The sequence below is a fragment of the Sciurus carolinensis genome, chromosome 3 (assembly GCF_902686445.1).
Source record: "Sciurus carolinensis chromosome 3, mSciCar1.2, whole genome shotgun sequence".
Classification (NCBI taxonomy): Eukaryota; Metazoa; Chordata; class Mammalia; order Rodentia; family Sciuridae; genus Sciurus; species Sciurus carolinensis.
The window spans coordinates 68,988,304-69,015,811 of record NC_062215.1 but is presented as its reverse complement, the minus strand read 5'-3'; the positions used below and the strand labels follow the sequence as shown (position 1 = coordinate 69,015,811).

The 27,508-nt window shown below is 39.2% G+C and overlaps 1 protein-coding gene across 1 annotated transcript in view; it reads right to left on the bottom strand.

Annotated features, from left to right (window-relative positions):
- Positions 1 to 27,508, bottom strand: part of Arhgef4 (Rho guanine nucleotide exchange factor 4) — a 206,320-nt gene that overhangs the window by 83,961 nt on the left and 94,851 nt on the right. The window contains 3 exon segments of the mRNA XM_047545044.1: positions 3,075 to 3,201; positions 7,889 to 8,055; positions 8,167 to 8,194. Coding sequence (XP_047401000.1) covers positions 3,075 to 3,201; positions 7,889 to 8,055; positions 8,167 to 8,194 — 322 coding nt within the window.

The window sequence follows — 27,508 nt, the reverse complement described above, 5'->3', positions numbered from 1 at the left end:
TGCAGAAGTTAGCAGTTTCCACATCAGGATAATTTTTGACTACCCCTTCAAACATGGAGAAGAAATTCTAATAGAGTTTTGCCAGGGGCTAAAGGTATAGCTCTGTAGTAAACCCCTGTACTACTCAAGCTCAGTCCTGGCTTTGAGCCCCAGCACCACCAAAAATCAAAACAGAAAGTCCTTGCAGGACTCTTCCAGTTCTTTCATCTTTTTAGATGACTGAGCTGACACCTAAAACTGTTTTCTTGTTTTTAAGTGGTATGCATTTCAGGAAAGGTTAGCTTTTCATGTCCTACTTCAGCTGTGTTGGAAGGATTTGAACATGTAACAGTTTCTGAAAGAATGTTATTTCCACTGCTACTGGACAATAAACCACTGATGGGGAAGAATGAGCAAACAGAAGAATTTCTCCTACTAAGAAATTCTGCCAATCAAAAGAAGAGTAGATGAGTTTGGAAAAGAACTGAAGGCCATGAAAAGGAGGAAAAAAAACTACAAAATTTCTGATTTTCTGTTTTTATATGTTGGGGGCTGTGCCAGCCAGAACAGCACCTAATCACATCGGCAGTGAGGAGGTTAATTAACATAAGCGCACTCAGGTGATTTATCACTGGCCGTATTCAATTAAGTCCATGCGCACAACACGTGCACAGGTGTTCCTGAGCACGCCTGCTTGGGCCTGCTCCTTTTAACCCTTGCCGTGATGGGGCAGCTGGCTCCCCGCCTGATGGCAACTGGTGTGGCCCCGCCCTCTGCCTCCTGGAGGGAATATAAGCAGGCAGTGGGCGGGGGCGCCAGAGTAAGAGCAGCAGCTAGCAGAAAGAAGCGGAGTAGAAACCATTAGCAGAAAGGAAGAAGAAGAAGAAGCGGCAAGCAGATAGAAAGCACCTCTGAGAAGAAGCACCTCAGATAGACGCACCCTTAGTTCACAGGATGCAGGACGCACCTTTAAGAAAAAGCAGCAGAATTAAGAAGAAATAGATCTCTGATAAGCGTAGAAAACTCTCTTTCTCTAAAACTTTCTCTCTAAGCAAAGTCTCTCTTCCTGATAAGCAAAGTTTCTCTTCCTCTAAGCAAAGCCTATCTTTCTCTCAGGGTCTCTCTTCCTCTATGAATTAGTGAATATAAGAAAAATAGTTTATTTCCAGGCCCCTCCGATAAATACCTGCGCAATTGTTGCCGCGGGCGGCGACACTTATACTTCAAGGGAAAATTGGAAAACTGTATGGACATTAAAAACATGACCATTGAATCACAAGCTCCATGGAAGGTAGTGAACACAGATGAGGTAGACCAGAAAAGCAAAGTAGAAGATAAAATTCAGAAATAATCCCAGAACTGAAAAGACTGAAAAGAAAAGGTATTGGTGGGGGAATGATGGAAGGTGCTGCCAGCAGAAATTGGAAATATAATCCATATAAAGTAGAAATCTCAGAAGTTTGGAAGAAAACAGTTGGAGAAGCAGCAATAAAGAAAGAAAATTTTCCTAAGCTAGAGAACCCCCACTAGTCCCTCATACTAATCTTGTGAGATAGGACGATGGGAATTTTCATTCCTTTGTGATGAAAAAGAATCTGGAATAGCAGAGAAATGGGGGACAGGCCCAACTTCTCACCCTGATATGAAGTGTGGCCAGCCAGAGCCCTGACCTCTGACTTCAGCAGTTCTGGGCGCATTGGCTGGGTTATGTGTTACTAAGGTTTAAAATGTTCTTATCAGCAATACATTCATCTTCCATTTAATTCAAACGATGCTCTGAAATGACAGTGCTGTATGATTATGAAACCCTAAATCTGCAAGAACATGCTGACTTAAAGGGTCAAAATCGGCTTTCAGAATAGATTATCTCCAGAAAAAAGCTAATCTCCCCCATGATCGTCCCTTCCACAATCCTCTCAATAATTCCATGGCTTAATGAAGGGCTCATGTGAGAAAATCTCTTCTCTCTAGAAATGAGTCTTTCAGCAGTTGTCAAACAATTTTTTCATTACTTTACTGGCTGTGAGTTTAAGATCACAGTCATATGTGGGAAAGAGTGGAAGTCTACATGCAGCCTCAGCATGGACCCTTGCTGACAGAAAACAGTCATGTCCACCAGCTAATCTGGGCTGCCAGCCCTGCCAGGGACCAGCACACAGTATGCACAGAGGCAGACAGAGGCTCAAAACCAAGATCTGCCTCAGAGCAGATTCCTTGGCATGGCATGTGCCAAATTCTAATGCTTGGGCCAACTACAGCTTGCCTCTGTCATATCTTCTAACTTTACTGCCTCCTATAGCTCTTCAGCTCCAACAGCAGCAACTATTAATCTATTTCTTACTCCCCAAGCCTGGATAAACTGCATGTTTGACAGGTATAACTATTTAGCTTTTCAACTCTGTTTAGGTTTTATTTTTGCTTACCTGTCTTAAACACCAGAATTGGTCTCTTCCTCCAGTCAGCTGAACACTTCTAGATTTTAAGGTTGCACCTGCTCAGGACCAGAGACTCTAGCCCTCTGCCAGGATCCTTTGAGCATCTCTTAGCATGCCCCTCTTGAGTTAGGGCTAAGAAAGGTGGTACCTCTGTATGAAGAGACCTCATTCTGGCTCTCATCTGGGGCCCACTTCCCTTCTGACACAAAAAGCCAGCCCTTTTGTGGACATGTATTGTGATGTGATGTGATGCTGTTTGCTATAGCTTTGGGAAAGGTATTCATGGAAGTTGCTGTAAAATTCAGATGGGAAAGCACCCAAGTTCCACCACTGGATTAGAGACACATCACTACATGATTATTTATTCTGCAGGTTATATCCTGTTACAATACCAAGGCTTAGTAGCTTTGCTCAAAATACACTAATGGAGCCAGGTTTGGGAGCTCCATAATGGAATCTTCCCCAGCCTAAGGATTCCCTTTCTGTGGGTACCGAGCACTCCTTCCTAACTGCTAGACACAACTATCAAAAAAATACTCATTCTTGTCCTTCTTGCCAGGACCCCTAAGTATATAATGAGAGAGGGGGCGGGCGGTGGGAGAGAGAGAGAGAGAGAGAGAGAGAGAGAGAGAGAAAGACAAAGACAGACATGCAGCTCACCGGTGTCAGGTGTATGCTCTGACCAGTCCAGGTGGTTCAGTCCCATTGGGGCACTCTGGGAGAGCAGATGACTTCTTTTACGGAGATGCAGAGACTCTGGAGATGTGATACTTGTCTTCCTCCAACACTGGGAGAGGAGGAAAGAGGCAGAGGGTAAATAAACATAACAGATGGTAGGCTGTCGTTGCCACTACCTAATTTCTCTAATTGTCCTGGACCTTTCCTGTGAGCAGAGCCCCAGCCAAAATGGGCCCAGCTCCAGGAGGCGCCATCTCACCAGCTTTTCCTGGCGTATGCAGTATATAATGTGCAAAACCAGATGTGCAACCCTGGCAGGAAAGGCTGCTATTCAGTAACTTGAAAGGAGTGCTGTTGATATGGGCTTCAGGCATCCAGATCACCCCTAGCAGTTATCTAACAGCCTGATATTTCCCCAAAAGCAAAACTGTTAGTTTCAGTTAAGGTATATTCTTTTGGGGAGCAATTGACTAAAATGCAACTCAACAAGGATTTGACATCTCATGATTATGAAACAGACACTATCTTTCAGACAGTAAGGACCAATGTTGCCTGGGGTCTTGGGAAGGGAAATATATTGTCCTTTTCTTTATCTCCTCATTGTCTGGAGATAAGCCTGGTTCCTCCCCACCTTTGTTACCTCATAATAAGGCTATTATAGTAGCTTAAAAATCATGGTATGTATGCAAATAAATGCTTGCTCCCTGTCTTTTTGATTTTTATATTCCTTGTACACTTAAGCAAACAGTAATGCAGAAAGCACAAATATACAAAGATTAGGATGGGGCATTGCACTTCACCCCATCATTTCCATTGGAATGCAACTGAAGACCTTGGGCAGAATATATGGAACATCAATCTGAGGACTCTGAAAGTAAATTGTAACAGAGATATTGGGAAAGGAAACCAGGTTTGGAGATTACCCTAATCCTGTAGTGAGGTGAGTTTCCTATTTCGTTCTTGTGTATCCCCTCTGGCTGAACTCAACAGCAGCTTGACATGGCCTCCAAAAGAAGCTGTCTCTGATCTGAAGAAGGAAAGGAGGTGTCCGAAAGTATGTGGGAATGGGAGAAATCCTGTGTATTCTAATGATGTTTTCTTCCAATCCAACCCCAAAGGCAATCCAATTATAGTAATGAGATTTAGGCTACAGGCAGGCATCTAAAACCATGAGGGAGAGGAATCCTCTGACCAGAGAACTGTGGTCCCAAGGCATGGGGGAGAACCCTTGTCTCTTTCTTTGTCCTCCTGCCACTTGGCTCCAGAGGAAGAGTTGCAGGAAGTACGTGACAGAGTGGGAAAGTGAAAGTCCAGCTTTCTAGAGAAAAGACCAGGAAGGTGATATAATAACAGAGCCTTGACATTTTTTTTTAGTATTTTTGTAAATTCAGCCTGGTTATGTTCAGGCCAAATGCAGGGGATGGAACCACAAACCACAGAGAAAAAAGTTTTTAATATAAGGATAATGAGCACAACTGAATATGACTGTTTTATGTCCACTGCCAGAGGGTCCCTGACCTAGGATGGTTTGATTTAGGATTTTTTGACTTTAAATAGTGCACAAACGATGCACATTCTGCAGAAACTTTACTTTGAATTTTGTTCTTTTCCTAGGCTAGAAATATGTGGTACTGTACTCTTTGGCAATGCTGGGCAGTGGTAGTCAGCTGAAGCTCTCCATCAGTCATGTGATCACAAAAGGGAACAGCTGACACTTTAGTGTCCTGGGTTGCTGAGCTATGAGGTATGATAGGTTAAGAGGATTAAATGCATTTCTGGCTTCCGATGGATTTATCACAGTTGGAGGAGCATCTGCATCCCACCCTTTATACCATCTTCTTGGAGCATGTGGTCTTCAACTTAGTCATTTTTCATTATTTGTGCTACCTCTGTTCTATGAATTCTCCACAAACACTGAATTAGAAAATATTGAACTGTTGCTCCTAGGCAAAACAGTTCCTGTGGGTCTCTGGTCACATTGCATTTTTGAGGGGTGCTGGGGATTAAGCCCAGGGCCTTGCTCATGCTAAGCATGCGCTCTACCACTGAGGCACACACCAGACCCTGGTCGCATTTTTGTCAACCAAGTGCTATTTGCATCATCTAGGTTCATTTGTCAATACCCTTGTGAAATAATCCAGGCTCATCAACATTTGAAACTTGATTTTCCGCATAACACTTGCCCTGTATAACACTAACCAGATTTTTGAATTCATATTTTTTTTTTACCATATTCACAGGTTTCTTTTAACCACAGAATGATTTGACCAAGGACCTTATGGTGGAGACCTTATGGTAAAAAGAAACACAACTACCTTGGTAATCTGAGAATCATATTTGGTTTCTTTTCCCACCTAAATTTTACTTAGTACTTTAAGAATTTTTTTAAAAAATTAGATATTGATAAATTAGTTGTGTATATTTTTTGGGGTATAAAGTGATGGTATGATTTTTGAACAGAATGTAGAATGATTAAATCAAGCTAATTGTTCATCACCTCAAATGTTTGACATTTTTGTGATGAGAATATTTGAGATTTACTCTTAGTGATTGATATTGAAATGTGCAATACTCTTATTATTCACCATGTTGTACAACAAATCTAAAAACAAATCAGAGTTGTTCTTCCTCTCTTATTGAGGCTTTGTACCCTTTGATTAACATTTTTCCACTTCCTCCAACCCCACCTTTATGGTAACCACCATTTTATTCTCTGCTTCTATGATCTTCTTGTTTTGGATTGCACATTGGTAAGTGTTATTTATCTTTCTGTATTTAACTTATTTCACTTAGCATAATATTCTCCATTTCATCCATGATCTTGTAGAAAACAAAAAAAATTCTTCCTTTTCTAAGACTGAATAGAATGCCATTATGTATATGTACCACATTGTCTTTATCCATTCATGTGTTTCATTTCATTTCTTGGCCATTATGAATAGTGCCACAGTGAACACGGGAGTACAGACAACTCTTCAACATACTGATTTCACATCTTTAGGGTAAATACTTAGAAGTGGGATTTCTGGATCATATGGTATTTCTATGTTTAGTGTTTTGAGGATTCTCCATACAGTTTTCCATAATGGCTGTAGCTAATTTACATCCTCTCCTTCAGTATGCAGGGATTCCCATTTCTTCATATCCTTTCAATACTTTCTATTTTTTAGCAATAGTAAAACAAAACAGAAAACAAGGGCTGGCAAGGAGAATGTGGAGGACCTGCACCCCTTGTACACTGCTGGTGGGAAGATCAAATACTATGGTCAGTGGAAAACAGCTTGGTGATGTGTCTAAGATAATCATATAATTATGACATGACCTGGTAATTCTACTCCCAGAGGTATACCCAAGTTCAGAAAACATGTCTTCAAACAAAAGTTTTTATACTAGTCCTAGAAATACTAAAAGGTGCAAACAAACCAAATGTCTATCAATGGATGAATGAAAGTGAAACAAATATATCTCTATAGTGGGATATTATTTAGCCACAAAAACCATTAAGTATTCATATATATGGTAAGACATAGATGAACTGTGAAAACATGAAAGTAAAAGAAACCAGACACAAAAGGTCACATATGGTGTGAGTCCATTTCTTTGTAATATCCAAAATGGGTAAATCCTTAGGGACAGAAGGCAGATTAATGCTTGCCAGGACCTGGGGAGGTGAAATGGGTAGAGACTGTCTAATAGAGATGAGGTTTCCTTTTAGAGTAATTGAATGTCTTTGACCTAGAGAGAGGTGATGCTCACAAACAAATGCTACTGAATTGTTCACTGTTACATGGTAAATTTTTATGTGAATTACACTTCAATAAAAAAGCTGGTATTCAAGGATGAGGAGAGACTCAGACGTGTGCTTCACAGGTACTTGATAATAAAAATTGCTGTTTTATAAAGGGAAAGAACAAAAAACAGAGTCAGAGTTGACAAAGGTAAGATGTCAATACTACAAAGTCATTTTTAATAGGCCGTAAGTTTTAGGCAAACTGTCATGGTGTCAGAAGGTCTCTGTACACACACAAATAAACAGTGGACAGCAAAGCTGCATTTTATTAATTTAAGACTCCTATCAAAATGTCATGCACCTTTTTGAGCACTTGAGCTAATGCCCATGCTGTGCCCAACAGTACGTGACACAGGGGGCACTGCTGTGCCCAACAGTATGTGATAATTACAAAAATGGTAATTATCTTGAGGGCAAGGAGCGCCATCCTCCTCTCTGCTCTATGGTGCTGACCACAGGAAGAGACACACCACAGAGGATGAAGAGGGACCCCTGACTTTGGTGGTGGTGGGGAACATGCCATGGTGAAATTTCTCTTGCACTGTATCTATAATGTCCTCAAAGACCTTTATGGTACAGGCTCAGTCCTCAGCTTGGTGCTAATGAGAGGTGTGGGAGCATTTAAGAGGTAGGGCCTAGTGGGAGGTTTTAGGTTATTAGAGGAGTGGCCTTAAAGGGGATTGTGGGACTCCCGTTTCTTTCTCTGTTTGCCCACCATGATATGAATAGACACCCTCTCTCATGCACTCCCACCATGATGTACTGTACTGCCATAGGTCCAAAACAGTGGGGCCAATTGGTCATGGACTGAAACCTCCAAACCATTGAGTCAAAATAAATCTTTCTACTTTGTAAGTTGCTTGATCTCAGGTATTTGTTATAGTAACAGAAAGCTGACTAACACATGCAGGTTCATGCTGGGTGGGGCCCCATTAGAGTGAGGAAATGGCAAGCCACTACAGAGGATGAGGGGATAGCAGGCCAAATCAGAGGATGCCTGGCTTACCTGGACTTTGTCTGGGTGCACTATCCCTGTGCACGTCTTCCTTCCAACCTGTATCTGCTTCTCCAACTTTTTTCTCTGTGTCTTCTCCAACCATAGGTCATCCAAACTGATGTGTGAGTGCTTTGCAACCCTCCTGGGCTGTGAAAAGTTCTCGCTGAGGACATCCTCTGCAGAGACGGAGGGGAGGGTCCATGTCACCATCTCAGTGGTAAAGAATGGAGTCTGAGCTGGCTCCATGTGAAAAGCTTTCTGACTGTGAAAATCAATGAACTTCTCACCTGGTGGTTCTTCCCATGACACATGATTCTGGAGAGCAGAGGAGAAAGTATCAGAGATCAGAGCAAGGACACCCAAACTGGGGACACCTTCCTTTCTCTGCCCAGTTTCTTTTGGATATAATACTAGGTTTGCTTAATTCTCAAAGTACAGAGTCCAGTGAAATATTTTATTCACAAAATATTGAAAATGTGAAGATCAGGAGCAAATCTTGTTTCTGTTAAAATGTTTACTTTCAAGACTTTTCAAACAGTTCAGTCTTCTGCTTTGCTTGAAGACTTAGGTCTTGAAAGTAATTACTGAAGTTAGCATGCTCATTAGAAATACTTTTCAAAGGTCATCAATTGTGGCCAAAGCTCTTGCTTAAACAGTGTCTCCAGAGGAAATGTAAGGAGCATATTCCAGGCTCTCATTACTTGGTCTTGTTTGACACTAACATAGACTGAAGTGTGTGCATAGCCTCACCTCCCCCAAGCTGTCATCACTGTCCCCGTTCATGATAATGTACTCAGGCACCCTCACCATTTCAAAATAAAATTTGTCCACACAGCAGAACAGCTAAGCTTTGTGTTGATATCTCCAGCATTTCTGTTCTTTGGAAGCAACCCTTTTCCTAAGTCTAACTCCTCTCCAACCTTACCCCAGTGGATACCTCCTTCACAACAATAGCCTCTATAAAATGTCATCTCCAGGAACTTTGTGCATATTCTCTGGTGGAAACTCAGATGAAATTTCTTTTAGCTATTCAAAGTATCTGTGTAAAAAAAGGACGGTAGGTAGGTAGGTAGAGAAATAGGAAAATAGAGGAAGGGCAGGACAAGGCAGAGGAGGAGGAGGAAGGGAAGGAGGGGGAGTGGAGAGGGAAGATGGATGGATGGATGGATGGATAATTGTCACATAATGGTTTGGGGTACACTATGGGGACTGGAACCTTTTCAAGTTCCACAGGTGATTATAACATAGAGCCAACATTGGGAGCCACTGATCTAATGTGTTTCTCTTTAGCATTCAAATATTGCTCTATGTTTAAAAGGTACTCTATCCTAGTTTTGTCTTCCCAACTGTCTTATAGGCAATAAACAATTAGTATATTACCCCATCCAAAAAGGGTAATAGAAGTGTTACCTGCCTGAGGGAGGACACATAACTCTGTGTGTCATTTTGATTCTAGATCCCATGTGCATTCACCAGTCTGTATGGTACACATTCCTGATGTTTCAGGTGGAAACCACATCTGCATAACTGGACAAAGATCATAGCTCAGACCCCCAAAAGTTATGGATACTAAGTGAGCATATTCTTTTGTTTTCTTAATTTTTTTTGTCTATATATTTAAGTTATACATGACAGTAGAATGTATTTTGACATATCATACATATATAGAGTATAACTTTCCATTTTTGTGGTTGTACATGATGTGGAGTTACAGTGGTTGTGTATTCATATATGAACATAGGAAAGTTATGTCCAATTCATTCTATTGTATTGAGCATATTCTTATGTACAGTTCCCTGTTGTACATTTTATGTACCCTAGTTATGGCCTCCTAAGGCCATTCAGAGAGTAAACAACAGAAAGCCATGTGTAAGGAATGCCACCCTCCAGCTAGGATGTCCACAAGCATTCAGCTCACTATCACCAGTGTGGTAAGCTCACTTCAAATTAGAAGAAACTACATTACTTAGACTTTTCTAATACACTGTCCCATACACTTTTGCCAGCCTGCACCTGAGTTGTTGGCTGGGACCTCTTGATGTCATCAGGATGTTTTGCCCTCACCTTCTCAAACATCCCTTTAGAACCTGAGCATGTTTAGTGGACCTTTAGAGGGAATGCTGGCTAGACAGGTGTGTGTCCTAGCCGCAAGCTATTGCCCTCAATTTTCCCATAAGTTTAACTCTGCTTCTGCTCATTCTCCTATCTGACAGGCTGTGATGGCCATATACTCATCAAAAGAGCTTGGGTCTCAGGAGGAAAAAAAAAAAATTTAGTTCTGAGACCATTAAAGGGCAGTGGGTTTCAAAGTGTGGCCCCCAGACCCAGCAGCAACATGTAGTGTAAACCCCCAAGGCAGGCCCTTGTTTGAGCCCCTCCTCTTGAGTGCAGACTGGATTTAGTGACTGCATTCCAATAAACAGAATACAGCAGAAGTGATGGGATGTCATTTCTTAGAAAAAGCAGCAAGAAGGCAGCTTCCATTTTGGGTGGTCTGTCATGGACTTCTTGCTCTGGAGAAAGCACTTGGCATACTGGGGAGCCATCCTGTGGAGAATCTCACATGGCAAGGAACTGCTGTCTCCAGCTAGTAGGCTCAGGAGTTAGCAAGACATGCAACCCAGCAAGCAGCAATGGTTGATGTATACTCCTGGAAACTTGTTAGAAATGCAAATTCAAGCCCCACCGAGACCTGCTGAATTAGAAAGTCTGGGGGCAGAGCTAGCAATCTGTTTAAAATGCCCTCCAGGGTATTTTGGTACACATTTAGTTTAGGAGCCACTGCTGGATAGACAGGCAGGTGAGAGAATGAGGCAGACCAGGTGGTTCTGGTGGTCCTTGTGTGTCCTAGGGTGGAGCCTAGGGAGCAGACTGTGTGTGATGGGGAGATAATCTGAACGGAAGAAGCTGTCACTAGTTAAGTACTTATTGCCCATTGTTATATTCCCAAAAGGGCAGTTAAGAAATGAGGACACAATGACAGAGGAGAAATCTCAACAAAATCTTAGAAAAAGTAAGTGGATGTAGGGAAGGTTAGTGATATTGCAGAGCATAGGAAGCTTCTAAAAGAACATGGACTTGGCATGGTGATGTACTTACAGAACAAGTCCTGGGAAGCACACAGAGGCTCTGGGTTAGTTTGTGTGTGGAAATGTGACCCTTAGTTAATGTCCCCTAGTCCAGTCAGCTATGTGGCTGTGTGTGCCCCTGTTCATTTCACCATCCCTCCCCCTTATCTGCCAGCAGAGATCAAACACCAGAGAGGCAGTCTTGAAGGACTGAACATGAGGCTCCAGATTCTGGTGACAACAGACTTAGTGGTCAAAGCAATGGAGGAGTTTGGGATGAAAACATAGCAAGAAATTTTGTATAGTGATTATTGGGCCACTGAGCACTCTGCTTCATTCCCAGAATAAACCTAAATGACCTAAATTAGCAAGATACTGCTCTTGAGAAACTGACTCACCTCAAAGACCCCCAAACATTACAAAATAAGCAGCTTCTCAGTTAATCACCCTGTCATGAAACTCACTAGTTGATGAGTGCAGACATGCCTACAGAAATAATAAACAGATATCATGTGCCTTGCTCTTTATAAATATGGAAAATGCCAGACATTTAGGGAATAAAAAGCTTAACATACTTAAAAAAATAGGAATAGAAAAAAACAGGAAAGAGAAAATGTAGGCAATAGAACTTAAAAAGAATTAAAAACCTCAAAAAGAGGGAGGTCACTAAACATTAAACAAGAGCAGGATATTCTGAAAAAAATTGAAGAAATTTCTGCACAGGACAAGATGGCATAGACACACTTCTCCCTACTCATTCCACTAACTATGGCTAAAACCTGACATGCTATATTTAAAACAAAGGTATGGCACAGAGAAGAAAGTAGACCAGCTAAGGATCCCTCAATCCAAGAACAGCAGACTAGTACGTTTCTGGGTTTCCTTTTGTTTCGGTTATTCCACGCCACTCATACAGGCTTCACATATGGGTGTCGATGAAATATTGCTGGAGATGCCACTACGTACAGATGGAAAAGCCCCAACAGAAGTCTGCTTTTTCTAGCCAAAGAAACAACCTAGCAAGAAGAAACATTTTAAACAATAGACTGCCCTACTCTAGTCGAATATTCTAGTCAAAACCCATGAAAGATCCCCTTGTTTCCCCAGACCCATCAAAGCTTCAGTGTGCAACTCCCAACTCATTTGACTGTAATGTTGCACAAATATCTCCCCAGAAAAGTACTGTCTGAGAAAGCCGAGGGGGAAGCTGGGACTTCCAGTCCCTCTCAGTGGTAATGAGGCCCTCCTCCTTGGTGTAGGTGAAGACAACCTGGGACGCCAGCTTCCATTCCTTATTTGATGTCAGTGAGATATACCCCTTCCTTGCCTTGTTAGGGTAACATAGAGGAAGACCTGTGTTTCGGTTGAATATGGGTGTCCTCCAAGAGCTCCTGTCAGTGCAGGAATATTCAGAGGCAAAATGATGAGATCATGAAAGCTGTCACCTAATTAGTCCATCCTAGTTTGCATGACTGGGTGGTAACTGTAGGCAGGGGGTTGGCTGGAGGAGATGGGTCACCGGAGGTGTATTCTGGAAAGGTGGTTCTTCCCTGTGGCCTCTTCCTCCCTCTCGGTCTCTCTTTCTTCTTGAGAGCAGCTTTCTTCTGCTGACCTTTTCCCCATGATGTGCTGCTTCTTTGCTGTCCTCTCAGAACAATGGAGTTGGCCATCTATGGACTGAGACCTCTGAAACTGTGAGCCCCCCCAAATAAATTTTTTTCTCCTCTAAGTTGTTCTTGTTGAGTATTTTGGTCAAAGAAATGCAAAAGCTAACTAAAACACCCTGGTTGAGAGTCAGGACCTTCACCACCAACAGCATTAACCAAGTCGCCTGACTCCATAAGGAACATTAAGGAGTCTCCCTCCCAATCAGGGTGGGGTCAGTGGAGATCCTTAACTCCCATCTCTGCCAGTCAGTAATCAGATATCCATCCCCACATCAAGATATCAATACAGGCTGATAAGGACCCTGGGATTTCACTGCAGCTGGGGTGGTGTCATGCAGTCTACCAAAACAGATTTAAATAAGACACAGAGACTCATAACACGCTATTCCAAACACCTAGAACAAAACTGAACTTCTATAAGATGCAAGAACTAGAAAAATGTTAATTGGAATTAAAAAGAACAGTTAACAGATGCCAGGACTAAGAAGACCTGGAGATTAGAATCTGAGGATGGTTTTAAAGTAGCCAGCATAAAAATGTTTCAACATATCATCTTGGAACAAATGAAAGAAATAGAAAACTGTAAAGAAATAGAAGATATAAAGAATAAGTGGAAATTATAGAATAGAAAAACATAATACCTGAAAAAGCTCAATGGATAAGCTCACAGGAGAAGTAAACTTGAAGACAGAAAGTAGAGTTGTGTAACCGGAATAGCAGAGAGAAAAGAGACTGAAAAAGAATGAACAGAGTTTCAGAGACTTGTAAGTTGACAAAGACCAAAAATTAGAATAATTAAGTCCAAAAAAGAGGAGAAAGTGGATTGGGGTTAAAAGAAAGAATTCAAAGAAATAATGGCTCAAAAATTTCTAAATTTGGCTGAAGATAAGCCCACAGATTTAAAAAGCTGAGCAAGCTCTCCTACTCACTTTCTCTATCTTCCTCGCTTTTCCACTCTCTCTAGCGCGTGCCCTTTCTTGTTCCCTTTCTTTTCCTCTCATTTTCTCTCTTACCCTGCAGGGAGACACTTCGTTTGCTTAATAAGCTCCCTTATGTGGAAAAAAAAAAAAAAAAAAAAATGCTGAGCAAACCCCAAACAGTGTAATCCTAAAGAGATCCACATGTAGAGACATCATAATCAAACATCTGAAATCTTAGAACAAGGAAAAAATCCTAAGACAGTAAGAAAGAAAAAAAAATTTCTTATAATGAAAAAACTTCTTTTTTAAAGATTAGCGGTCCTTAGCTGGGTGTGGTGGTACATCCCTATAATCCCAGTGGTTCAGGGGTCTGAGGCAGGAGGATCGTGAGTTCAAAGCCAGTCTTAGCAATTTAGTGAAGCCTGAAGCAACTTAGTGAGACCCTGTCTCAAAATAAAATATAAAAAGAGCTGGGGATATGTCTCAGTGGGTAAGCACTCCTGGATTCAATCCCTGATACCAAAAGTAAGTAAGTAAATAAATAAATAAATAAATAAATAAATAAATAGAGGTACTTTATTTTAATCATGTACCTTCCTCCATCAGACAATATTGTACATGTATAATTACACAAATGGTGTGACTCTACTTTGTGTACAACCAGAGAAACAACAGTTGTATCCCATTTGTATACAATGAACCAAAATAAATAAATAAATAAAAATAAAAGAAAGGGCAGTTAACTCAATCTTTTATCCAGTGAACATGTGCTTCAGGAATGAAGGGCAAATCAACACATTCTCAGAGGAAGGAAAAATGAATTTATTACCAGCAGATCTATAATTAAAGAATGACCATAAAGGTGTTTTTTTAATATATATATTTTTAATTGTAGGTAGACACAGACCTTTATCTTTTATTATTATATGGTGCTGAGGATCGAACCTAGGGCTTCACATGTGCTAGATAAGTGCTCATCACTGAGCCACAACCCCAGTCCTAAAGGCATTTTTTTTTTGTTTTGTTTTGTTTCTTGAGACTTTAGAGGCCTTTACATTCCTTTTCAAAATTGTTTTGCTGCTTTTCATTTCCACAAAAATTGTAGTATTGGCTTGGCAATTTCTACAAGGAAACAACTTCTGAAATGTTGGCTGGGATTTCATGGTAAAGGTGTTTTTTGAAGTGAAATAAATGTTAAAAGAATCTAGAAAAAAGCATAAGGAAGGAAAAAAATACAAAAAGTAAAAATCTGGGTAAATACAAAATAATTTCTGTTTCCCCGCTTGAGATTTTTTTTTTTTTTCAGTGATGCTGGGGAGTGAACCCAGGGCCTTGCGCTTGACAGGCAAGCACTCTATGAACTGAACTATATCCCTAGACCTCTAAATTATTTTTGATGTTTAAGCAAAATTATTACATTGTCTGATGTGCTTCTCAGTGTCATGAAGGAAGTATTTAAGAAAATTATAAACAGGGGAGTGGAGGGATTTCAATCAAGAAAAAGTTTGTATACTTCACCCAAATTGGTAAAATTTCAACACCAGTGGACTATGATAAATTGTGTATATACAATATAATTCTTAGAGCAGCCACTAAAACCTATCTGTGAAAATATATACATAAAAAAGACACATAAAAATGGAATTGTGAAAAATATCCAAGTAACCTCCAGGACATCAGGAAAAAGAACACATCACTAGTTACTTTAATTAGAAATGGTAAATAGACCAATTAAAAACAGAGAAGGGCAGAATGAAATTAAAAACATGACCTGTTCTGCCTGTTCTAAGAAACTCATTTCAAAGATAATAGTATAGATAGATTGAAAGTGAAAGGATGGAACAAGCGATATCATATAAATGGGACCAAAGGTAATGAAAAATGACAAAGCTTCAGCCAGACAGGAACAAAAATAGACGGAACAGATTTCCAGTATCAGGAATGAAATAGGAGTAATGCTCAGACCATACAGATGTTAAAACAATAAAAGAATACTGGAAACTCCTCTACATGTGTTTGAAAACTTAGGGAGAATGAAATAAATCCTTGAAAAGCTCAAACCACACAAACTCGCCCAATATGAAATAGCTAATTTACTACTTACATCAAAGGATTTGATTTTATAACTAAAAAACTCTTCCCAAAAGAAATCTGGCTTAGAGAACTGTCATTAGAAAATTCTACAAAATGTTTAAAAAAAAATTCCCACGATGTTCTACATAATATCCTCAAGAAAATAGAATAGGAACACCTTCCGACTTATTTTGTGAGACTAATATGGACATATATGTAAAAAACCTTTAAATACCAGCTAGTAGAATTCAATTATTAAAAATTGCATATATCACAACCAAGTGGAGCTTATGCAATATTCAAAAGCAGATTCCATATCTAGAAACCAGTCAGTGTGATATGCACATTAACAAGTCAAAGAAAAATCATATGATCGTCTTAAGTGGTACAGGAAAAGCATTTAACAAAATCTGATACCTATCCATGAGTTAAAAAAAAAAATGGTGAATGAACAAGGAAGACAGGGAGGATTTACTAGCCTTGATAAAGAACATCTACAAAATCCTACAGCAAACACCAGACCTAATAGTGAAAGACTGAATGCGTTCCCTCCAAGACTGGGGAGAGGGAACGGGGGTCTGCTCCCCAAATTGCTCTCAAATATAGTATCTGATCTTCTAGCCAAGGCAGTAAAACAAGAAGAGAAAAGAAAAGAAAAGGTCTACATTGGAAAGGAAGAAAGCAAACTGTCCCTTTTGTGGATAACATGATTTCCTATATAGAAAATCCTAAGAAGCATGTAAAAGAATTCATAGAATTCTTAAGTGCGTTCGGCAAGGTTACAGGATACAAGATCAACTGTATCTCTGTACATTAGCAATAAGTATGTATAAGCAAAATTTTAAAATATAATACCATTTATAGTCATTTCAAAATTATGAAATAAGAATAAATCAAACAAGGGCTATGGCTGCAGCTCAGTGGCAGAGCGCTTGCCTAGCACATGTGAGGCACTGGGCTCCATCCTCAGCACCACATAAAAATAAAAAAAAGATATTGTGTCCATCTACAACTAAAAAAATTTTTTAAAAAAAGGATAAGTCAAATGAAACATTTCCACAACTCATATGCTGAAAACTGCAGAACACTGAAAAAAATCAAAGAGGAGTTAACTAAATGGACAGTCATTGTTTTCATGGATTGAAAGACTCAACATAGTAAAGATGTCAATTCTCTCTCAATTGATATGCTGATTTAACTCAATTCATATCAAAATCTGAACAACAGTATTGCTATAGATTTTCTAAAATTTATATGGAAATGCAAAGGAATTAGAATAAATTATCAATAGGATTAATTAGAATAGAATTATCTTGAGAAAGAAAACAGGGAATCGCTCTACTCAATTTTAAGACACACAGTAATAAATGCTGTGGAATTAAAGAAGTGTTAGACACATAGATCAATTCCAGAGAATTGAAAACTAAGGTTGGGTGCAGTGGTGCACCTCTGTAACTCCAGTGATTCAGGAGACTGAGGCAGGAGAATCGTGAGTTTGAAGCCAGCCTCAGCAACTTAGCAAGACCCTCAAAATAAAAATGGCTAGGGGTATAGCTCAGTGTCAAAGTGCCCCTGGGTTCAATTCCCAGTCTATACTCATGGCTCCCCGCCCCCCACCAAAAGAACGAATAAATAGAGCCGCATAAATACTGGTAGGTGAACTGTGACAGAGACATAAAAGCAGTTCATTGGAGGAAGAAGCATCTTTTTAACAAACGGTGCTGAAGCAATTGAATATTCACAGGCAGAGATATGTACCTCATCCTAAACCTCAAATCTTAATAAAAAAAAAACTATTTCAAAATAAATCATGAACTTTAATGAAAAAATGGAAGAAAACATAGAAGAAAATGTTTGCCATCTAGGGGTTGGTGAGAATTCTTAGACACTGCACCAAAACATGATCCATTAAAAACAAAACAAAACAAACAAACAAAAAAACCCAACAACAACAACAACAAAAAAAAAACTAAAAAATTGAACTTCCTCAAAATTAAAAAGTTGTCCTGTAAAAGATTCTGTTAAAAGAATGAAAAGACAAGCTGCAGACAGGAGCTTGTCCAAGTACTTTCTCTAGTACTTGTAAATCATATAAGTGATAAAGGATTTGAATTTAGATCTAAAAGAACTTTTAAAACTCAACTGTTGAACACCAAAAACAAAGCAATTAGAAAACAGGCAAAACACAGGGAGAGATATTTCACTAAAGAGGGCATTATGTATGGCAAATAAGAACCTGGAAAATGTTCACCACCACCAGCCCTTAGAGAAATGCAAACTAAGATCAAAATGAGATATCAGCACACATTTAGGTAGGTAAAATGAAAGACAGTGATAATTCCAAATGCTGACAAGGACGTAGAGAACTGGACCTCCCTTTCATTGATGATGGAAATGTGAAATGATACAGCCTCTATGGAAAATAGTTTGAGTTTTTAAATTTTTTTTCTATTGATCCATTTTTTTATAACTAAACATATATTTGCCCTATGACCTGAAAATCACAGTGCTGGACATTTTCCCTAGAAAAATGAAAATGTCCACCCCAAAACCTGTCCATACATGTTCATGGGAGCTTTATTTGTGATACTTCAAAGCTGAACACAGCACAGATGCCCTACAGCAAGTGCATGGTTATGCCTTACCATGGGCTACTGCTCAGAAATAAAAAGGAATTACTGATACATGTAACAACTCAGATGAATTTCAAGGGACTTAATGCTGGGTGAACAAAAATGATCTCAAAAGGCACATTTTTGAAATGACAGAATCATAGATTAGTGGTTGGGAGTGGTTAGGGCAGGAGAGGGAGGGTGCGATGGGGTCTAGCACAGGGGTGATAGAACTATGTCTTGCTTATGATGGTCATTACGTGAACCTGTGCTTGGGAGAAAACAGCAGCAACATTGATACAGTTTGAGCATCCCTAATATGAAAATCCAGAATCCAAAAAGCTCCAGACTCTGAAACTTTTTGAGTGCTAATATGACCCCACAAGTGGAAAATTCCACAACTGACCTCATGTGATGGGTCATGGTCAGAATCTAGGTGCACTAAAAATATTTCATAAATGACCTTCTGGCTATGTATATAAAGTATATATGAAACAGGAATGAATTCATGTCTAGATGTGGGTCTCTCCTAAGATGTTTTATTATGTATATGCAAACATTCCAACCTCCTCTCCTCCAAATTGAAATCTGAAACACTTCCGGTTCCAGGCATTTTGGATAAATTAAGATACGCAACTCATGCACACATTACCAGTGTCAATTTGCTGGCTTTGATATTGTTCTAAAGTCATGGAAGACTTTTCCTTTAAGGGAACTGAGGAAAGGGTACAGTGAACCTCTGTATTAGTTTCACAACTTCCTTGAAATCTATTAATATTCCTAAATATTTTTTAAACTGAGAAAGAACAAGAAAAAGCAAATTGAACTAAAAAAAAGTGTGCTAACAAAAAACAACACAAAATTTAAAAAGTGACAGCAACAACAGAAACCAAGAATTATAAAATTAAAATATTAATTGCTTGTGGAGATAGAGAGAAATTTAAGTAATTTGGGAAGGCAGTCCAGAACCTATGAAAATCTCAAAATGCTTATAAGCTTTGGTCAGTAATTTAATCCCTGATAAACTATCCACTAAAGAGTACCAGTCTATAAAATCATGAAATAATGTTGCTAAATCAACATTTCCAGAATTTGTAGGTACCACATATTAGAAATAAAGTATTTATCAATAGGTGGCACAGAAAGTAAATTATGAAATACTCACAACATGGAATATTATGTAGCCATTACTTAGAATTACAAGTGCCCTGGAAGATATTCTATAAGTCTTACATGGCAAGTGTAAGATTCAAGGAAAGGAGTTTGTAGGTGCATGTGATTATAAGATTATTGAGAAAATACAGATTATCATTCACTGGGTTGCAGGCACCAGTTAATGGGGACTACAGTGGGAATACTGAGGTAATGAAGAGGGACAGAGACAGCATTTATGACAAAATAACCTCAGTGATACCCTGTTTATATCAAATTGTGTGTATGTGTGTGTTTGTTTAAGCATGTATATATAAAAGGAACCTTTTACAAAATGATAGTCACCAAGTGTTGGCCTGATTACCAGACAATAGAAGGACTGCATGAAATTTTAAAATATTTTTTATAGTTTTATGATCCTAGAGCTCCTTAAAATGAGTAAATATTACTCATATAATCAGAAAAATCTATTTGTATTATTGAAAAAAATTTCAAGAAAAGCAAACAACAGAAAAATTCAATAGAAGGGGTTGGAAGTAAACTGGAGAAAATCTCTTCCCCAAAACTAAAACAAAAAGATGAAAAGATGGAATGTAGAAAAGATAAGAATATTAGAGCATCATTCAAGAACAACCTCCAACTAATAGGAGTGCCAGAGGAAAAGGGATGGAAGTAAAAAGCACATTTTCCCCTGGTATGGATGGTTTGGAGTATCCAGATTGCAAGGACACCCTGAATGTTCAGCACAATTTTTTTTTAAACTCTCTCATTTCATTATCACTATGAAATCTGAGAAAACCAGGGATAAAAGAGAGACCTTTAAAACTTCTAAAGTTTAAAAAAAAGATCATGGACTGGGAATAAGAATGTTATTTCCCTGCTTACAGCAGTATTTAATGCTAGAACATGGTGGAGAAATGCTGCTATGGTTTGGATGTAGTCTGTCCCCCAGGGGTTCAGATGCTGGAAGCTTGGTTTCTACTATAATGGTGTTGAGGTGGTAGAACCTTTAAGAGGTGGGGCCTAGTGGGAGGTAATTAGGTGATTGGAAGTGCTACCTTCAGAAGGAATTAATGCCCATCTCAAAGAAATAGGTTAGGTCTCCTGTGACTAGATTAGCTTGTTCCAGATGCTTGAGCTCCTTCTGCACAAAGCTGGTTTCTTTTCCATTTCTCCACCACGTTGTAAGGCAACTAGATAGCCCTATGGTGACAGGATGCCAGTATCATGAATCACGAGCTGCATAAACTTCTTTATAAATTACTGAGCCTCAGGTATTCTGTTATAGCAACACAAACAGACTAAGACAAATACCTTCAGGATTTTGAAGGCTGATTTCAACAGAATTCTGTATGAAACCCAATTGTCAATTGGATATAAGGGTTTGAAAAAACACATTTTCAGACATGCAAGGACTCAAACATACCTCTGTGTACCTTTTTCTTAGGATGTTATTGGGGAATGTGCTTGATCATAATAAAGCAGTGAATGGAGACTAAGGAAGACATGGGATCTAAGAAACAAGAAATCAGGGAAGGAAAGTTGCACAAAACTCCTGGAGAACAACTGGTTCAAATTACAGCAGCAGATCAGAGGGTTCTTGGAAGAAGGTCTCTTGGAGAAAGGGAAGACCTGACAGATACTGCCATGTTTGAACATTGGTAAAGTGGTTTATAATTATGTGATAAAGAGGTCAGTTCAATTTAAGGACAGGAAAATTCAACAGTCATTAAAAAAACAAAAGAAATATCATGATGGTCCACTATTTGGCTTTACAGAAAAATATTTTGGTACACAAAATGATATAAACATTTATTACTTACTTAACCATATCCTGGGAAACATGATATTTGAGGATGAAATGGACAGAAGAAATATTGGGGTTGGAGAGGGAGTGGATTGCAAAATGTCAAATCTTCATCTATCACAACTGGAAACTTTAGAATAAAAGTTTTTTTTTTTTTTTTCTTCTTTTAAAATAGTGGAGTCCCAGGCTGGGGAAGACAGCTCAGTCGGTAGAGTGCTTGCCTTGCAAGTACAAGGCCCTGGGTTCAATCCCCAGCACCACAAAAAAAAAAAAAAAAAAAAAAAAGGTGTTCTTTGGGGGAAAGAAATTGTTCCATGTCTTGATTATGGTTATGATTTCATGACTATACATTTTTCAAAACTCAGCCAACTGTCCACTCCATGATGGTAAATTTGGTTAATATAAATTACACTTAGGAAAACCTAACATCTAAAAATTAACAAGGAAATACATTCATTAATTAAATAACCAAATTACTTAATCAATTGATACTTTTTTCAAATAAAAAAAATTGAAATTATTGAAAAAATGTCCAATAAAAATTTGGTATTTGTGTCATTATCAAAAAAATAAGTAAAGTGGTGAAGTTCACTTTATCCATTTTCCACTTATGAATGTGCTTTTTGTATGTCATGTCTAAAAATTCTTTATCATGCTCCAGATCCGAAATGTTTTCTCCTCTAAAAGTTTTAGAACGTCATGGCATTTTATATTTTGGTCTGTGCTTAGTAGTGAATTTTGAGTTAATTTTTTAATGAAGTGTGAGATTTAGGTCAACATTTTTCTTTTTGCTTACAGGTATCCAAATGCTCCAGTGTTACGTGTTGAAAAGACTGTCCTTCCTCCACTGAACTGACTGTGTACTTAAAAAGCAGTTTTGTACATTTGGTTGGGTCCATTTGGGGAGGCATTTATTCTTCTTTATTGACTTTGTGTCTGTCCCTCCCCCAAAACCACTCTGCTTTGATTCCTCTACCTACTGATAGGCCTTAAATTAATATTGGATAGAGATTCTTTGCACTTTTTCTTTTACAAAATTGTTTTAGCTATTCCAGGGCCTGTGCCTGTCTGCATACATTTTAGAATACAAATGGATTTTTAAAGGCTAGAAAATGCTCACGATGTGTTCTCTCTCCCCTCACCACCTTTCCCCATTAAGATCTCTAGGTAGAAGTAGTACCTTGGATCCCTACTGTTGGAGTGAGAGAAGGCTAAGCGTGGGGAACAGGAAAGCTCTCTCGCGTTCATTCATCAAGTTGATTGATATTATGCATAGCAGAGACCTACAAGACCACCTAGTCCAACCCTTGATAGGAAGTTGAGTCCCAGTGTGGACTCACTCCATGGCTCAGGGTCAGGAGGTGACAAAGCAGGCTTACAGCACTCCCTGCTGTTCTCCCCACTCTCCTCAGCCAGCCACAGTTATTTCTATCCTGCCCCCTTCTTGATCTTAGTCTCCTTCATAAGCCCTCTTAGCAAGAGGCAAAAATGCAAGTATCTGCCTACAGAAGATGTAGAGCCTGCTTCCCCTGGAATCAAAGGCTCCCCTGCCCCCAAACTTGAAATTCTAGGGGGAAGAAATCTCTAACTGGAAACAACACTTCCCACACCCTGAGGACTGCATGGTGCCGATCTGTCATATACATACACACCAATACGATAAGGGGAACTGAGGAGGGTTCAAGTCTATGGCAATCTGTGAGGGAAATATCTTGTCACAATTGTATCTAGGCAGGTGCAGTGGCCGTAATCCCAGGGACTGAGGTGGGAGGATCACTAGTTCCAGGACAGCTTGGGCAACTTAGCAAGACCCTGTCTCAAAATAAAAAATAAAAGTGCTAATGTTCCCCAGCACCAGAAAAAAAAAAGTAAATACACCTAAAGGGTAACAGAGGAGCTGCTTGCCTAGCACCTACAAGATCTGGGTTCCATCCAGTGAACTTACTCACTGGGTTCCATACAGTGATGGTTAATTTTAGCTGTCAACTTGATTGGATTAAAGAATACCTAGAGACCCACGGTCTCGAAAATGTTCTAGCCACCTATAGGGATGTTATTGCTGAGGCAATTCTTCTGCTTCACCGAAATTCTGGGCTGGATCTTAACAAGGTCACATGTATAGGTACCTCATCACTGCAGGCTTAGTTCAAATGTCAGAACCCGGGCTGGGGCGATAGCTCAGTTGGTACAGTGCTTGCCTATCAAGCAGAAGGCCCTGGGTTCAATCCCCAGCACTGCCAAAGGGAAAAACAACAACAACAACAACAACAAAAAAAAACCAAATGTCAGACCCCAAACTTCCAAGCTTAGGGAGCCCCACCCTCAGTCCCCTTAGCACTGTATCCTGTTAATCTTTGCAATTTTTAAGTTACATTCTTATTCCTTATCAATATCTGAAATGATCCCATTTGCTCACTTATTTACTGTTCCACTCCTCACCCTTGACTTGAGGACTGAGATCTTTCTGTATTATTTAACACTGTAACTACAGGACCAAGAATATCACCTGGTCCATTAGTGATACTTAGCAAACAGTGATCAAATTAAAGAGGAACAAGGCACAAAGCTGTGAATGAGTTATTGTGCAGCCAAGGTGAGTGAGACACCATGTGGGTATAAGGATGGATACAAACGAAGGAACCCAAAAGCCAGTTTCAGGCCTTTTGGAGACTTAACAGTAAAAAACAAGACCCTGACAACTTCTGAATGGCAACTTAGAGGGTTCTTTTCATGACCCTGGGATAGGGAAAGATGAAGACACTGGACATTAACATCTAAGCACTTGTGTTCATCAAGAAATATCATTAAAGATAAGCCTCACAGAGTGGATCATAGTATTTGTGGTAGATTTAGCTAACAATGGAATTGCAGAATGTATATAATCAGTAAGAAAAAGATGACCCCACAGACAATGGATGCCGATCAGACAAGAGATGAGGGCGGATATGTTGCATGAGAGAAGATTTAAAGCGTCAACAGCGGGGTTTTGATCCCCTGCACCATAAATATAAGTAGATAAATAAATAACTAAATGTGTCAATAAAAGCATATATAAGGGTTCTAGCCTCTTTAGAGATATGAAAATGCAAATTAAGACCATAAGGAGATGCTTCTACATACATAGCAGAGTGGCTGAAATTAAAATGACTGACAGTATCAACCAAATGTTAATGAGAATGTGGAGCAAAGGAAACTTCCAATGAAAGAGTGTAAGTCTGAATGGTCACTTTGGAAAAATAAATTGACAGTCAGAATGGCTGTCACCAAGAATACAAAAATAATAAATGCTGGTGACGAAGCAGGGGGAAAGGAACCCTTAAATACGGTTGGTAGGAATGTAACTTAGTACAGCCATTATGGAAATCAATATGGAAGTGCCTCAAAAAACTAAAAGTAGAACTATATGATCCAGCTATACTACTCCTCAGTATATAGAGAAGGAGTTAATATCAGCATACTTCGTATCTGCACACCCATGTTTACTATGGCACAACAGCTAAGTTTTGGAATCGGCCTAGGTGCCCATCAACAATGAATGGATAAAGAAAGTGCTGTTGAATACACTGTGGTATAAAGCTACAAAGAAGTTTGAAGAAATCGTGTCATTTGCAGAAATACAGATGGGACAGGAGATCATAATGTTAAGTAAAATAAATCAGACACAGAAAGACAAGTATCACATGTTTTCCCTCATGTGGAATCGAGGGGGGAAAAGATGTAAAAGTACCAAGAAACTATTACAGAAAAGGAAGGGGATGGGGTGGAGGAGGGCAACGAAGGGTGGATATGAGTCAAGTATGTCATTTACATCTATGAATATGCCACAATGAAACCCATTATTCTGTATAATTAAAATGCAGTAATAAAAATGATAATTTGACAGTATCTAGTAAAGCTGAAGGTAGGTGTCCCCCAAGGACCCAACAGGAAGGCAGGTGCATGTGCCCAGGTGGCCTAGGCTGGAGACAGGACCCAAGAACCTCAACAGATGACTGAGAATTTTAGCACTCTGTTATACTGAATCAGAGCAATCCTACGTAATGATAAAAATGAAAGGGCTTTAGATACATAGCATAGCACAGGATGAGTGTTAACATCATTAAAGCAAAAGAAGTCAAACTAAATAGAATGAGTAAGTTCTCAAGGAATGCATAGTTTCATTTATAGACAGCTCAGAAACAGGCCCCAAACACCCTACACTGTTTCAGGCACAAAATTAGATGGCAAAATTATAACAAAAGGTGGTGAATACCTCAAAATGTTGCCTATTGATTAGGGCCAGAGAGGAGGAATTCCGTTCTGAACATGAAGCTGGGTGGGTAGTGTGATGTTTCTTGACCTGGATGAAGGTTACTCTCTATTTGTTTATAACACTATGTATCTACACATTTATACCTTATTGTTTTCTATATGACTTTTTTGGGTTCTCCACCTAAAAGCACTTTAAAAAATAAACTGCAGTGTATAAAATCATAGCAAATTAAAACTTCTAGAGATGGTACAATCGCAACCCTGTTAAATATATAAAACTTGTTTAGAGAAAAAAGTTGGAAGAAATTTATCAAGATATTAAGAATGGTTGTTTTAAGATATTGGAATAAAAGAACTGCCACTTCTTAGGAACCCTGTGGAAGAAAGAAATGGGAATGCCTGCCGAATCCCAAACCACAGCCTGCTCTTCCAGGAGCACCCACAAGATGGCGCAGTCTTATCTCCAAGTGGAGTTTCACCTTCCTTGCTGCCCAAAGTTCAACTGGAGACAGCCAAATTTTCAAAGTCTCTCTCCAAGTTCTTTTGCCCTGCGCACCTGCTCTTCTGTTTTTGGTCTGATGTACAAACACACTAAGCCTTCATCTTCTAATATTTGAAGGGGAAAAAGGAATAGGAACCAAAATTTATTGAGTGTTTGCTTCATGTGGGCTCTTTGCTGAGCCCTTTGCAGTCACCATTTCACTGCTTGTTGAAACCCATGAAGGATGTCCAGCTGCTTGTCTGAGGCACACCCCACTCACTCCATCCCATATATAAGGCCCAGCTGAGCACAGGGATAGCCTCTGGGAATGTGTTCTCCTCTGCATGTATGTGTGCGTGCATGTGTTATATGTACATATATACACACAGACGTATGTGGCTTATCAATCTTGTTATTCAAGTACTACAGTCTTTTTTGACTACTTTTTTGTACCTGATTTTATTCTAAAAGAGCTAACACTGTAATGTCTTTTCATTTTTAAATCCAGCTTTCTACATATTTCAGATAATTAAAAATTTTAAATGTCAATAAGCAACTAAATTGGAGGGGTGTCAGGAAAATGGAAACCTGTATACTGTTATTGCTAACTGCCACTATCATTTAGGAAAAAATACATGTAACCTTTGTGCAATCTATTATACTATGGAAATCAAAACATTCATACCTAAGGATACATGCTCAAGGATGCTGTTGCAGCTTTATGTATAATTGCCCCAAACTAAAAATTAACTCAATAGAAGAATAGTTAAATATGGTATAACCATACTACAAAATATTATGCAATTCCTAAATAAAGAACAATGTACATCAATCACTGGAAGACTTTGCTGTAGTACTAAGCGAACCAGAAAGATGCAGAGTGATATGTATATATGACCCCATGGTCTAATATCCCTCCCCCAAATTCCCCTTGAACTCCTATCTATTGGGGAACATAATGAAGACAATATGTTAGCATACAGTGATGGTTAATTTTAGCTGTCAACTTGATTGGATTAAAGAATACCTAGAGAACTGGTAAGGCATTAATTTGGGTATGTCTATGAGGGTGTTTCCAGAGGAGACTGGCATAAGAATTTGAGTGGATGAAGTGGGGAAGATCCACTGTGGGCTGCAGGCTGGACAGAACAAAAACAGAGAAAGGGAGAAGTGATTTCTCTCTCCTCTTTCTTTCTCTTGGAGTTAGGATACATTCTTCTCTTGCCTTTTACCTCCAAGCTCTCTGGTCTTTGAACTCCGGGACTTTCACCAGCATGTTACTCTGTCCCCACTTCCCTCATCTCAAGCCTTTGGTTGGGACTGAGAGGATCATTTTCTTTCAGACCTGGATAGTCACACTACCAACATCCCGGGAACACCAGTTTGCAGATTGTCTGTCCTGGAATTTCTCAGCCTCCATAATTGCATGAACAAATCCCATTATAATAAACATCTCTCTATATATAACTTATTGGTTCTATTTCTCTGCAGAACCCTGACTAATAATATAGGTACTAAGTGTTTCCTTCATGGGATGAGATTGGAGGGTTTGCTGGGGGCCCTTTCCCTTCTACATCTGTATTGTTTGACTTCTTAAA